Raw genomic sequence first — 13,988 nt, 5'->3', positions numbered from 1 at the left:
ATGTCTGGGCACGTGAGGGGATGCCACGCCACCTGAGCCTAGGGAATCGCCACACCGCAACTGTTATTGAGCGAGAAAGGCAATGGCGGCTATGCTTTCAATCCATAAAATACAGTTTGTTATGCACATATTATTGTACCATACCAGGGATATTGATGACGTGAATAGAGTAATTTCCATGAATTTCAAGTTGTCCATCACATTTCCAATGCAATGCCAGTAGTATTGACCATGGAAACTGTTAGGGGGAGGGCACGGAAGGGGCTTCAATGGGTTCGTGTGACCCCAATTGGACAGACAGCTTCGATTACTCACCACATTTTTTTACAATTACCCAGCAATCTCAATCTCACAGACCGATTACAATAAACTTACAAGTTAAAACCATCAGGCTATGCAGATTTTATCATAAGCAGGAGGGGTACGCGTCTGTGGCCGGTGGACAGAGCCACAGAATCGACACGCGCCCACGTGCACCGTGGTGTGGTTCTCACGTTCGCATTTGCAGTTCGCGAACGCGTTCGGCGGTGTGACCTCCCAGTGGGGTCGACTTTCTGTCCCCACCCATAATGTAAGGTTAAGGCTATCACAGGAAAGAGACACGTCCACTCTATATATATTTGCCTGATGACCTACGTAACAAGAACAAGATCGATGCGAGAAAGGTGAAAGCAGCCTTTTCTTTTTTAGAGAACCAAGGGCATGAAACGGACAGGCAACAAATGCGCTCGAGCCTGAGGAAGAAAGAGCGAACGACGAGACGCCGTTCTTTACCAGAATCGCTGACGAGGCTATCCCCTGGCTGACTGCCAATTATACCGTCAACGTCGGCTGCATCCTGTAGTCAGCGACGTGCCTCTTCTCCAGAAGCAGCAGCATGTCAGTACTCGTAAGGTAAGCCTTTTCTCTCCCTCCTGAATCCAAGGCAAATTATGGTGGTTCTGGCCACGCACTAGCTCAGGTGATAACCGACGACCGTCGGCAGCACGGTTCAGTCCGAAAACTTTGTAGTTCTCACCACAGGCGAACCAGGACATTCAGTGTACTGTGTGACTGTAAGTACTGCACGACGTAGTCGTGGCAAACGCCCTGAACCGACTTCGCATTGCTGGAACTTTGATGAGCTGAAGAGCATCTCGAGGGACGTTTGTCCCGACGAAGGGACAAGATGAATACAAGTGGTATCTCGACCAAAGCCCGACCGTTGGGGGCTGCGGCCTGCTCACCCCAAAGTATTTCTTTCCAGCCACTTCTTTATGTACTGCATTTTCGGACTCCCCTTTGTATCCACTCATGAGGCACAGCCTAGTAATCCAGCACATACACCTCCCCATTGAACAACCCCACCGCCAGCCTGCCGCGGGCCTCGTCAAACGCGAGCGCCCGCACCGAATTCGGCCGGAACGGCAGATTCGGGTACGCGCTCAGCAGCGTGTGCACCTCCGCGCCACCCCCAAGCCCGCCGTTCGCGATGCGGACGACCCTTACTTCCTCCGTCTCGACGTTCCGCTGGACCCACACGCCGCGGCGCCCCGCGGGCCCGAGGCGCGGGTGCTCGATCGTCAGCGTGCCCCCGCTCAGAGACATGGGAAGGTGGATGGTGGTCGGGAACACCGCGAAGCGGCGCGCGGGGACAGAGGGGGGCGAGTAGGCAGCGGTGGGCAGCGGGACGGTGGCGAGGTAGACGCGGGCCATGGTGCCCTCGACGAACCGGACGGTCATGAATGTCAGCGATGGAGAAGGTGGCGCACCGGGCCCGGGGCTGTCAGAGGGGACAAAGTCGACGGCGTTTGGAAGCTTGGAGATGACCGCGTCGAGGATAGGAGGGCCGAGGTCGATCGGGGAGGGCTCTTCGTCCCTCCTCGCTCCGGACGGTTGTGGGGACGAGCAGGGAGGGAAACGGGTAGGAGAGGTAGACGGGGATCGTGAGGTCGAACGACGAGGGGACGCCGGCAGGAACTCGGGTGGCAACGCATGGGCGCGTGTTACGAGGGTGTCCTCCAGCGCGCCGGTTATGACGATCTCGGTCGGGTACAGTGTGATGTGCATTCTCAAGTGGGTCTGCGGCAAATATAAGTCTTAGGGTCACGCCTTCGCGGAATTTACTCGATACCGACCTCTTTATATAGCACATCGACCAAGCGCTTCACGCCAGTGCGGATGTTCAGCAGAAGAATCTGATGAGCGACCCCAGGCATGTCGAAGAGATTTACAAGCGTAGCTGCGACCACCTCGCCGCACATCACGACTTCGTAGAATATCCCTGCTGATAATACAGGCCGGGTTATGTGATGTTTCAATGCGACTTTCTCGGTGGAGCTCATCGGAGTAATGGTCTGAGAGACCAGAGATTGGGCGTGGAAAGTGTCCGGATCCGCGATGGAGGATAGACGAACGGAATACACTTGGAGGAGTCTGGGAGCAAATGAATATAATGCAGGGCTGCATGGTGTGTGAACACGTACTCTTCACCCTTAACAGTCACTGTCAGGGCTAACAGGGCAGAGTGCTCGCCATGCTCGTCCTCCTGAATCCCAACAGACATGTGTCTGTAATAACCAGGAGCTTCAAGCGCTGCTGCCCTGAAGGGTTCGTGCCCCACATTCCAGAAGGTGAAGGTCGTGCTCTGCCTGCCCATTGGCCGATTACGCTGGGCGGTGACTAGCCAGTGCGCGCCAGGCAGCCAACAGATTTCAGAGATGGATACATTATCAGGCCCAGACGTGACAGACACGAAACGTCTTATGGTAGGCTCCGGTCTACGCCAGTTTAGGTCCAGCCGGAGAGCAGTTGTGCAGAGTGGCTGGAGGTCTGTGGCTGGGAGCGCCTGGACTGATGTATTGGCTGGGAGGGGAAGGGGTACAGTGCGAGCAAGGTCTGAGGCGAGCTGGTGCCACAGGTAGTCGGTCAATGCGAGGGTGTAAATCGCCCGGCACGTCTGGGGCGCAGTTAGTGGTCGACAAGTCTGGGAACGAGCGAGCTTGCCTGTTTGAGTGCGAGGACGTCTGGGATGGACAGCCGTATGAATATGTCGAGGAGGATGTCGTCTGGCAACTGAATGAATGAGGGCATGGAGGGCTGGGGCGTCGCACGAGCAGTCGCTGAGACATGGCCAGCAGTTATGGCGACGACAGACGAGGTCGGACTTAATCGGGGTGATCGACTTCCGGCTGATAAGATTAGATCCCAGCTTCTCCCGATCATGATTACATGTCGTAACCGAAGCCAACCCCAGCGAATGCCACACTTGGCAAGCCCCGTCCGTCTATCCCATGGGACGAACAAAACAGTCCTGTAGACTCGTACCCAACGGTAAGAGCAAGGAAAAGCTCGGAACCAAAGTAGAGCAGCTCGTGAAGGTACGCAACGTAACCAGCAAAATACGGATCGTTACGGACAGAAATCGTCATTTGAGAAAGCCATGATCCTTGCCCAGACATTCCCTCCCGGGTCGCCTCACAACTGACCCGCCATTTATATAGAGAAATCGGATTTATACAGCGACTGTACCTCCGCCGCGTCCCTCCATTGATGCTACGCGTCTCGGCGATCCCAGAGTTCTGTGCGGCGATTTACGAAGATCCTATCTTCCCTTCAAGTGTCTATGTCCAACTAACCGAAGGACTGGGGATGAGTAGAGGCGCGCGCCTGCGACAGAAGTGCCCCGGAAAGTACGAGCCAGCTTAGTTCAGATCGGACACACCTTGGTACTCAGCATGCGCTGTCGACTGGGTTAGACGTAACCTTGCTTTCATTACAATGTCTCACCAGAAGGGGATACGTCGCGATAATACGAAGATTGCATACGACCAGCAAAGCTGTTCTGTCATGTTTACCTCAATCATCCGCTCCACATACCATGGTCGCCTGTCCTCCGTCCCAGTGTTGTCCCCAGCGGACTCATAGGTCACTTGCAGCTTTGTGCATCGCACAGTTCAACGTTCATGGTTTGAACCGGGTGGCAACTGAGTACCGATTCCCAGCGCATCTCGGGCGCGTCAGTCATGAGAGTGAGGCAGCTCTGGCTGGCCATCCGTGGCGAATAACCCGAGCCAAGGCATAAACTACCAGAGCGAGGTGGTACCGATCGTCGACATAAGTAACTGCCAGAGAGCCCAACTCGATAACTTGAATGCACCAGAGCAAAGCATCTGGAAGGGTTGCCCAATGCGGTATGTCAGTGAAGTGCACGTGGGTGTGGCTGCACACGATCTGATTTCAGCCAGATTTGACTCCCTTTGACTGAGATCTCCTACAAAAGCACGGCTCAGGCGCATATTTCTAAGGGCCATAAAGGTCGTTGCTCAACGTTCGTCTCAAGTAATATCCACCAGAACAACAGCCGAATACTGTGGCGTTCCCGTAAAATCTCTGTCTTGCGCAGCCGTTCTGTCCTCCAATGGACCAAGAAGTAAACCAATTAGTCCAGGCGATCCTCATTGCTTCCGACCCGACACAAGGAACTTTGCATCAGCAAGCGTTAGAATATCTCTCTAATGTTCAGCAAAACGCGGCCAGTAGCTGGCGGTTAGCTCTCGCCCTGTTTGTCGATACAACTCCCGATGGCGCGCGGAAGCATCCACCTCAAGCGCGATTCTTTGGGCTGCAGGTCCTAGATAATTTCTTGGATAATCGGTGCGTGGATTCATTGCATTGAATTTACAAGCCTGACCCTAGACTGGCCCGTTTGCACGTTCATTATCACTTATCCTACGCGCATACATTTGTGGCACATGCCTTCACCAGCTATGAGCCCTTAGACGAAGACTCGTTCACGACCTTACAGCAAGCACTTGTGGGATACATACAATCCGAGTATGTGTACGGCCCAGCAGAGTCGAGCGCGCCTTGTAAGCACATTCACCATCGCCGACGAGCCCGCCACTGACCCGTCCTCAGTCCTCCGCAACAAGTTCTCCCATACTCTCACTCTTTTCTTCCTATGCACTTACGTCGAGCAATGGCCCTCGTTCCTCACGGACCTCTTCTCCCTTATCCGTCCCTCGGAATCATCCTCCCAATCCACCTTCAACCCCCACGTCTCCCTGCTCTTCTTCCACATCGTGCTCGAGATATCGGGTGAGGTCGCGGACGCGATCCTGAAGTCTGCGAGGACTTGGAATGCAGCAAGGCAAGCCCGGGATGGGCGTGTGCGTGATGCAGTTCGAGATCGGGACGCGGCGCGTATCAATGAAGCCGTGCTGACTATTGTAGCGAACAGCGCGGACAGGATGAGCAAGCTGCGCAAGGGCGAGCTGGACGTGCCCACGCCTGAAAAGGAGCTGTCTACCGCGGAGGAGGTAGTGGATTGGGGAGTGAGGACGTTCGCGTCCTACGTCGGTCAGTCTCCCCGGCCCGTCCGACGTGGATGCCGTTTCTGAAATTCTTGCCAGGGTGGATTGATATCAACCTGACGGTGACACCCACGACAATTCCCCTCCTGTTCACCCTGCTGTCTGATCCTTCTCTGCCGATTCGGCTGGCCACTTGCGGAGCCCTGACACGCATCGTCGCCAAAGGCCTGAAAGAGCCCGCTGACAAATTGCAGCTCATCAAGGTCCTCTCACTAGGAGAGGTGCTCGATGCATTAGAGAGCCGGACGAGATCAGAACAAGAGGCTCGCGGGGAAGATACGGACGAAGCCGAAGAATCTTACCGCGAGGCTCTAGGTAAACTGCTAAATGTCCTGGGCCTTGAGCTGATGAAGCTCATTGATGTGGGTGTCGTCTTGCAGTGGAAATTCGGTACGCTAATGGCCCATCTAGGATTGCCTTAACGAGGAGATTCGTTCGGAAGCGTCGAGATTACTCGAACAGTGCCTCCCTGTGATGCTTCGTTTCATGTCTGACGAATATGATGACACGTCGTCCACTATCTTCCCGATGCTGTCGACAATCCTCAGCAGCGTAAGTGCTGCCCGCAAACCTCGTCTGCACTCGCGCTAATCTTCACCCACATCTCAGTACAAAAAAGCCAAGAAAGTCTCCACAGATCCTATCGACGACTCAAAACGCTCCTTCCTCACCTCCCTCCTGCGCGTGATACTCGAGAAATTCAAATGGGAGGAAGACGCAGACCCGGATGACATGGACGAGGACGACAAGGCCGCGTTCGAGACCCTGCGCAAAGTAGGCACATAGCCCCCTCTCACCTTGCCGTCTTTTAAAGCCTGACCAAAGCTCCCACCCTGCAGGATCTGCGTACGTTCCTAGATGCCGTGCTGGTGATCGACCAGGATCTGGTTACGGATGCTGTGCGGACTCTGTCCATCAACACGCTCACGGCGTACAGGAATGGCGCGGCCATTAAATGGACGGATGCTGAACTGTCGCTCTATCTGATATTTATCTACGGTGAAATCAACAAAAGTGCGCAACCCCTTCTCGCGCTTTTCGGCGGCTGATCTGGTTGTGTTCTTTTTCCAGGTGGGGGTAAGGGAAGGGCTGCGTTTTGCCAGGCTCCCCCTATTCCAAGAGGCGAAGACCGCCGGAAGTTCGACTATTCGGAATACCCCTTGACTAGCCACGGCGAAATGTTGTACACTATGGCGCACTCAGGCATTTCCGCGTACCCACACCGCGCAGTCGCCATGCAGTTCTTCGAGACTGCTGCAAGATATGGTGATTTCTTCAAGGTCCGGAAGGATTGTATCCTGCCCGTTCTGGAAGCTATGGTCGATACACGGTGAGTGCACTATCCAGCTGAAGAATCGCAAACACTGACCGTCATCTTTTTATGTCACAGCGGTCTACACAGCCCTCATTCTTCCGTCCGCTCCAGAGTATTTTATCTGTTCCACCGCTTCGTGAAAGAAGATCGCAACGAGATAACGTCCGAAGTTGCCTTGAAGCTGATTGACAGTATCCGGGACCTCCTCCCTGTCCAGGTCGAGCTGCCACAGCTCGAAGACGAGACACAAGATATGCTCACAGAAGCCGTGAACAACCCGGGGATCTTCGATTCTCAGCTGTATCTCTTCGAGGCTGCCGGAACACTGGTATCCTTGATCTCGAAGGCGCCGGAACAGCAGGCCGCGCTGCTCTTGTCCATCGTGAAACCTCAGCTGGACCAGCTTGCCACCAGCTTGCAGGCGGTCAAGGGCCCCCAGGATCATATCCCTATCTTGGAGGTGCATCACATCATCATGGCGTTGGGGAACATCGCGAAGGGCTTCCCGGATTACCCATCGGAAATACCGGAGGGGTATACTCCGCCACCTCTGGATGTGTTCCGGGAGGTCGCTCAAGCCATCCTGACATCTCTGAACGCCATGAATGTGTTCAAGGTAGTTCGGGATGCGGTGAGTACCAGACTCGGTCATGATTGTGTTCTCTGCTGACATATCTACCAGACGCGCTTCGCCTTTGCCAGGATTATCGCGACGACGGGACCGAATGTGACGAGCTTCATCCCGCCGTTGATGGCTAGCCTCCTCACACATTTCGAACTCGTGGAGCTCGTGGATTTCATGAACTTCATAGGGCTACTTGTACACAAACTTCAGGTACGTCGCTAGCACGTGGTGTCACCTCGGCATGCGCTGATATCGCCACAGTTGGATATCTTTGATGTGCTGGACCAGCTCATAGGACCGCTGAGCGAACGTATCACTGAGGTTCTCTCGCAACCGGTCACGGGCACGGATGATCAGCTCGCTCATACGGACACGAAGAGAGCCTACCTCGGTTTACTGAATACTATCGTGTCCTCGAGTGTACACGGCATATTCATATCGGAAAGTGAGTGTGGCATCGTTTAATGCATACCCAGCAAGTTTGTGACGCGGGTACAGGGAACAAGGGCCGGTTCGAAAATCTTCTCGAAAGTATGGAGCAGCTTGCCACCGATTTGTCTGATCCAGGCAGCGCGAAGGCAGCATTCACGTTCTTGGGCCGCTGCGTTAGTGTTTGGGGCCGACGTCCTGAAGAAATCGCTGCCAATGGTAATGGCAACGCACTAGCCGGAGCCCAGAGCCTACCAGGATTCGAACGGTTTATATATGAACAGCTGGTGCCACTGGCTTTCAAAGTCTTGTCGTTACCCAACTTCAACATCAAGGACGGCCAGATGCTCATGGTAAGCCCGGCGTCAGATATTTCAGTTTGGCGTATGCTTACTTGTCCATTAGGTACTCCACGAGATCGCCAACTTCCTCCAGACTGTCTGCAAGACGAGGGGCCAGGAAGCCTATGACTTCTTCGTGAACGTGTTCCTCCCGGCTCAGAACTGGCCTCAAGATATGTCGGTCGACTTTGCTACTAAACTCAGGGACTTTGATGGCAAGGGCTTTAGGAAATACTTTGTAGATCTAGTCCGAGCCTCACGAGCCGGCTCATAGCATCGTATGCTTTTAAAATTCTCGTGTCTGCTGTGTCGGCTGCTCTTCATTTATCTGCACATCTGTTAGCTCTACAAGTTCGTTGCATCAGTGTTCACATTCAACAAGTCTCCCTGCATATCATCTGTAGCTTTGCATTTCTGGTCGAGTAGTACAAGTCGTTCCCCTGCACAAGAAGTATTTGAGCAGATCAAATATGATGAGTGTCGGACTCAGTTGCCACAACAGCCTATCGAAGCAGTGCAGTGCACAGCGCGTCATGCTCATGCTTCCCTGAGTGGCGGCGTGTTCTCCTTGCCTCAAGCTCGCTCGTAACCGGAAAGTACTCGCATTATCGTCTCGGTTCAGCGAGGATGGCTGCAGGTACGTATACAGAAACTCGGGTATTGGCCGTCCCTCATCGTGAGAGCAGTCCCTCGGCGTGGCAAGCCCAAGATAGTGAGTATTGCATGCATTGCTGCTGCCAATCGCTCATTGCAGTCAATGTGCAGCGCCCTCCTAAGAAGGTGATTATATCAACACTCCACCTGGCTTGAGGAGTCTGAATTCATGATGCCAGCATGGTCCGGACGTATCGATCGACGAGACATGGTCCAAGCTCTCCGCGAATATCCGGGAAATCCACAATCACAATGCCTCTAATCTTTCTTTCGAAGAGAACTATCGTTTTGCGTACAACATGGTTCTCCACAAGAACGGGGACATGCTGTACAAGGGGACGAAGCAGCTCGTGGGCGAGAACCTGGATCGTCTCGCGCGAGAGCAGGTCATCCCTGCGTTCCCGACTGGGAGAAGCGACGATCCCATGCACAGGAGTCAGGAGGGCGAACGATTACTGAAGGCACTGCGGAGTGTATGGGATGATCACATCTCAAGTATGTCCAAACTGAGTGATGTGCTGAAATACATGGTATCCTAATCACCCGACATATAATCACTCATTCCGTCCATTGACCATGCTTTGTCCCTCCCCAGGACCGTGTATACACCGACTCTGCCCAAGTGCCAAAAATCTATGAAGCCGGCCTGGATTTGTTCCTGAAGCATATAATCCGCCCACCCATATCCGATCACCTCATTGCTACCATCCTCGACCTCATACACATCGAGCGCGACGGGTATGTGATTAACCGTTCAGCTGTTAAGGGCTGCGTGGACGTTTTGCAACAGTTGAGCCCCGAAAAGGATGGCCCGTCCGTGTACAAGCAAGATCTTGAGCCTGCCGTTCTACGCGAGAGCGAGATTTATTACAGAGAGGAGGGTGTTAAGCTGGTTGACACCTGCGATGCACCGGAATATCTGCGCAGAGTAAGGGAGGTTTCTCGTCAGTGTCGGCGGATACTTATCGTTCCCAGGTGGAGGCCAGGTTCGAGTCAGAGGAGTCACGGACACATCATTACCTATCCTCTCAAACAGCTCGCCCTCTGCGTCGCATACTGGAGAACCACCTTTTAACGGCCAATCTTCAACCCGTTATCTCCATGCCCAACTCTGGACTAGATGCCATGATTGACCTCAACAAATACGACGACATCGCGCGTCTCTACCGCGTTTTTACCATGGTTCCCCAAGGTCGACCTACATTAAGGAAAGCCCTCAAGGATTCGATCAACCGGCGAGGTCAAGAAGTCAACCTAGGGAGCACAGTGGATATAGATGCTAACCTTGGAGAACCGGACGAAGACCCCGGAGGCAAGGGCAAAGGGAAGGCACGCCCCCAGGCAGGCTCTCAGACTCTTTCGCTGGCTCTCAAATGGGTTCAGGACGTTTTGGACTTGAAAGACCAATTTGATCAGATCTGGAAGCGATCCCTTCAAAGCGACCGTGACTTGGAAAGCGGCATCAATGAGGTACGTAGCATCAATACAATATCGTGCGGCAAGCAGAAGCTCAGTTATTACCAGGCATTCGAGTCTTTCATCAATCGAAATGACAAGGCGCCCGAGTTCATGTCGTTGTTCATCGACGAGAACCTAAAGAAAGGTCTCAAAGGGGTACGCTTCATCTCTGTTTGAGGATGTATAGACAAGTGTGACACTGCTGCCAGAAAACGGACACGGAAGTCGAGGCCGTACTGGACAAGGCTATCACTGTGTTCCGATACCTTACCGAGAAGGACGTCTTTGAGAGATACTACAAGGGTCACCTCGCAAAGCGTCTACTCTTGGGCCGATCAGTTTCGGACGATGCTGAACGGGGTATGCTCGCCAAGTTGAAGGTCGAATGTGGATATCAATTCACCCAGAAGCTGGAGGGTATGTTCCACGATATGAAGATATCGGCTGATACCATGCAAGCGTATCGAGACAAGATGGCTCAAAGCGCGGTACGTCATGTTTTGGTTTCTCTTGACTTAGATCGATTATTCATGACAGCATTCAGCCTCTCCCCGTCGAGATTTCGGTGACAGTCATGACCTCGACGTTCTGGCCCATGTCCCATTTGGATGCATCATGTACTCTGCCGGACGTGCTGCTGAAGGCTTGCAAATCTTTCGAGCAGTTCTATCTTTCGCGGCATTCCGGGCGACGTCTCACATGGCAGCCCTCCTTGGGAAATGCGGATGTACGGGTGTCGTTTAAAGCGAGGAAACATGACTTGAACGTATCAACGTTCGCGCTAGTTATACTATTGCTCTTCGAGGATCTCGGTGATGGCGAATTCCTGACGTATGAAGTATGCGCCCGGTTTTGTATTTCTATTGCGTTTCGGAGTCTAATAATTGTCGTTACAGGAGATCAAATCAGCTACGAACATCCCCGACCAGGAGCTGCAGCGAAATCTCCAGTCCCTTGCCTGTGCCAAGTGGAAGGTCCTGAAGAAGCATCCCCCGGGACGCGATGTGAACCCCGATGACTCCTTTTCCTTCAATGCCGACTTCACCGCGAACTTACAGAAAATAAAGATTAGCACAGTAGCCGCCAAGGTAGAGTCCAATGAGGAGCGCAAGGAGACGCGCGACCGCGTGGAGGAGGAACGCAGGCATCAAACAGAGGTTTGTTCCCGCGGCCCCTTCCACGACCTAATTCGCTCACATATTGCGACAGGCGTGCATCGTTAGGATCATGAAGGACAGGAAACATATGACCCATATAGATCTCGTCAACGAGGTTACGAGACAGTTGGCCAGTCGATTCCAACCGAATCCTCTTAGTATAAAGAAACGTATTGAAGGGCTTATTGAGGTGAGCGGTAGGGGTCTTGACGTTTAAGTACCGTCGCTGAATGTTGTATCTCAGCGCGAGTACTTGGAGAGGTGCGAAGACCGCAAGTCCTACAATTACTTGGTAAGTCACGTCGGATGATTAGGATAACGCTTGCTGACGCCCGTCTAGGCGTGATGCGTACACATCTTCGGTATCACAAGCTGCTCTCAATGTATACTATTACCCAATGGCACAGAATGTACTACTGTATCGATTGTTACCAGGCAAATTCTGTCCCCTGTCATGCACATATATTATATTTCATTTCTCACTTGCTCTCAGATGTGATGCCGTTGAAATTGTTCCACACGTCGATATATGCCCGTCTGCATAACCAGAAGTGTTACTCAAAGAGCTGAATTCTCTGACATAAATACATGAGGTATCTACGGACAGAGGAGACGTTGACGTCTAAGCTCCTACATGCGTGGGGAGCTGTCAGAGAGCCAATTCCTTATGAATATGCGACCTACAAGATGTTGGCCTGGGTTACTTGATTTTCAGGAAACTCGCCTAGCTACGGGCAAGGACCGAAGTCCTCGGGAACTAGAGGAGCTATATGTTGCCACGGATCGGAGGATGGTCTGTCCACCTGAAGCAGAGGGAAGATCAGCGACAGTTTACTACAATATGGAGCGATACCGCTTACCGTCCGAGACCCCAACATGTCAGCCCTGAGGTGCGTCGCTATGAGATGGACCACAGTGCTTGACCTACCACAGCCGGCGGAACTGGTGAGTTCTACGCAACTGCTGATCCAGAGTTTTAGCACCGAGTGGCGGCGATAATATGGTGTACATACCGGTAGTCCAGTGGGAACCCTCGCAATCCTGCAACTGGTAACGCTATTAATCAGTGCTGACTCCGTAGGTGTAGTTGCAGGGGGTACGTACCGGAAAGAGAGAGTTCCAAAGGTCCACGACATCCTGCAACATGCTATATATACTGGTTCGCCTCGTGGAGATTATGGCAGGCTCGGAACCTCCATTCACGTACCCAGAAGCGCACATAGTATGGGAAGCTATCTCCTCCTTACATGCACTATGCACTCGGCACTCGGCATACCACATGGACATGTATGATGTACCCTCAAGCTCATGCTTCCTAGTCGTTCATGTAAACTCAAGGTTTGATTGACTGTGAGTGATGCCGCTCATATCCTCACATACTCAGGCGCGCAACACAGCAATCGCTGGAAAAGCTGGATTCCATGAGGCAGAATACATGAAGCATCTACACACAGAAGACGTTGACATCTAAGCTCTCCTACACTCACGTACAGCAATCAGCTTCCAAGTTCTAGACTTTCGCAGTCCCGCAAAGTGCAACTCACCAGATACTGGGATGGCCTTGGTTATTTGATTTGCTGGGGGGTGCGGAATGCCGCCGAGATGCAACGGTCGTTCGACCGGTACATCTGCATATATTGTCAGTACGACGGTCAACGTCAATCCCCTTAGCTGGATATCGAAGCAGTTGGGAACTCACCTCCATCAGCCGACTGGGCTACGGCGCAGTCGACTGTCCTTGCGCTCAAATCACCCGTGGGAGTTTGAACGCTACTACCAACCAGTCGCTGAGGCGCTTGATCGGTAAAACGGGGTCTAGTCCACCGGTCGAATCAGTAGGAGCGTCTTCCAGTAGAAGGCGGAGGATACAAACCCGATGGACCACCGGGGACCCCCCCTCCAGTCGACTGTCGCAGTGAGTGAGCGAAGGGAGGTGTGAGGGCCCGAAGAAACCCTGAACACCAGTGGACAGACTTTATATACCCACCCACCTCATGTACACGCCCAACCCTTCCTGAGGTTACAGGGATCTCCCGCCCTGAGTCTCACGCAGATGTTTCCCTCAAAGGTCCGCGAGACCTTGAGTCCAGCTCCTTTAAGCCTTTGGGCCGGCAGATCGGTCCATGGCCATCAGGATCTGTCACAGGTGTCGCGTCTGAGCTCGTCTGCAGATTCCCGGTGGGACATCACAGGGACGTTAGCTGGGAGGTCCATCGGAGGTCGGGCGATGACCTCAAGATTATACTATGCCTGGGTAGGATGTCACTGCCTGTATTATCCAGTGAATGCTGTACTACTACTGGTGGCACATTGCCTGCTACATGATACAGAATGTAAATAGCATTTTAGCATTTAATTATGGGAGCCTGTAGGGCAGACGAATGGTGACTGCAGGATAAACAGTGGTTGGAGGGACTTAGCAGATTTCGCGTCTGGCGGCGCGAGACCGAATTTGAGCGGAGCTTAAATCCCGAGCGAGTTAACTCGAAGTTTTCACCGTCGTCTTCCTCTGCCACCACACCGTCTCGCCACAATCAGCGCAGGCTCCTAGAACCATCCGTCTCGCGTCCTCGATCCTCTCTGCTAGGGCGTGTGTGAAGATGTTATCTAATATGGCTTATATAATGTAGTTTATTTATAGTTGTGTTTCCTGAT

General features: G+C 53.0%; 4 protein-coding genes across 4 annotated transcripts; 3 read left to right on the top strand and 1 right to left on the bottom strand.

Annotated features, from left to right (window-relative positions):
* Window positions 1-1,305: 1,305 nt before the first annotated feature.
* GLOTRDRAFT_94456 (uncharacterized protein) lies at window positions 1,306-3,440 on the bottom strand (the record flags this gene model as incomplete). The annotated part of the gene is made up of 5 exons (XM_007869233.1): window positions 1,306-2,061; window positions 2,118-2,415; window positions 2,466-2,938; window positions 2,974-3,265; window positions 3,307-3,440. 5 exons carry the CDS (start codon window positions 3,438-3,440, stop codon window positions 1,306-1,308), a joined length of 1,953 nt encoding a protein of 650 aa, XP_007867424.1.
* An 812-nt stretch (window positions 3,441-4,252) lies between these two features.
* GLOTRDRAFT_62579 (ARM repeat-containing protein) lies at window positions 4,253-8,527 on the top strand. Its single transcript, XM_007869232.1, has 13 exons — window positions 4,253-4,635; window positions 4,747-4,850; window positions 4,900-5,340; window positions 5,394-5,716; window positions 5,766-5,906; window positions 5,964-6,128; window positions 6,194-6,368; window positions 6,426-6,684; window positions 6,745-7,300; window positions 7,352-7,504; window positions 7,556-7,739; window positions 7,793-8,076; window positions 8,129-8,527. Exons 1-13 carry the CDS (start codon window positions 4,400-4,402, stop codon window positions 8,336-8,338), a joined length of 3,231 nt encoding a protein of 1,076 aa, XP_007867423.1. The 5' UTR covers window positions 4,253-4,399; the 3' UTR covers window positions 8,339-8,527.
* Window positions 8,528-8,787: 260 nt separating this feature from the next.
* On the top strand, window positions 8,788-11,643 carry GLOTRDRAFT_44390 (Cullin-domain-containing protein; the record flags this gene model as incomplete). The annotated part of the gene is made up of 10 exons (XM_007869044.1): window positions 8,788-8,844; window positions 8,898-9,248; window positions 9,314-9,646; window positions 9,694-10,188; window positions 10,243-10,347; window positions 10,386-10,664; window positions 10,721-11,014; window positions 11,073-11,333; window positions 11,386-11,523; window positions 11,578-11,643. The coding sequence occupies 10 exons, from the start codon at window positions 8,788-8,790 to the stop codon at window positions 11,641-11,643; spliced, it is 2,379 nt and encodes a 792-aa protein (XP_007867235.1).
* Window positions 11,644-12,717: 1,074 nt separating this feature from the next.
* Window positions 12,718-13,348, top strand: GLOTRDRAFT_100463 (uncharacterized protein; the record flags this gene model as incomplete). The annotated part of the gene is made up of 4 exons (XM_007869231.1): window positions 12,718-12,810; window positions 12,878-12,961; window positions 13,033-13,148; window positions 13,207-13,348. Coding segments are annotated over exons 2-4 (188 nt in total), but the record flags the coding sequence as incomplete, so codon positions are not given.
* Between the last annotated feature and the right edge of the window lie 640 nt (window positions 13,349-13,988).

The sequence above is a fragment of the Gloeophyllum trabeum genome (genome assembly GCF_000344685.1).
Source record: "Gloeophyllum trabeum ATCC 11539 unplaced genomic scaffold GLOTRscaffold_00009, whole genome shotgun sequence".
NCBI lineage: Eukaryota > Fungi > Basidiomycota > Agaricomycetes > Gloeophyllales > Gloeophyllaceae > Gloeophyllum > Gloeophyllum trabeum.
This window is presented reverse-complemented; position numbering and strand designations above follow the sequence as displayed.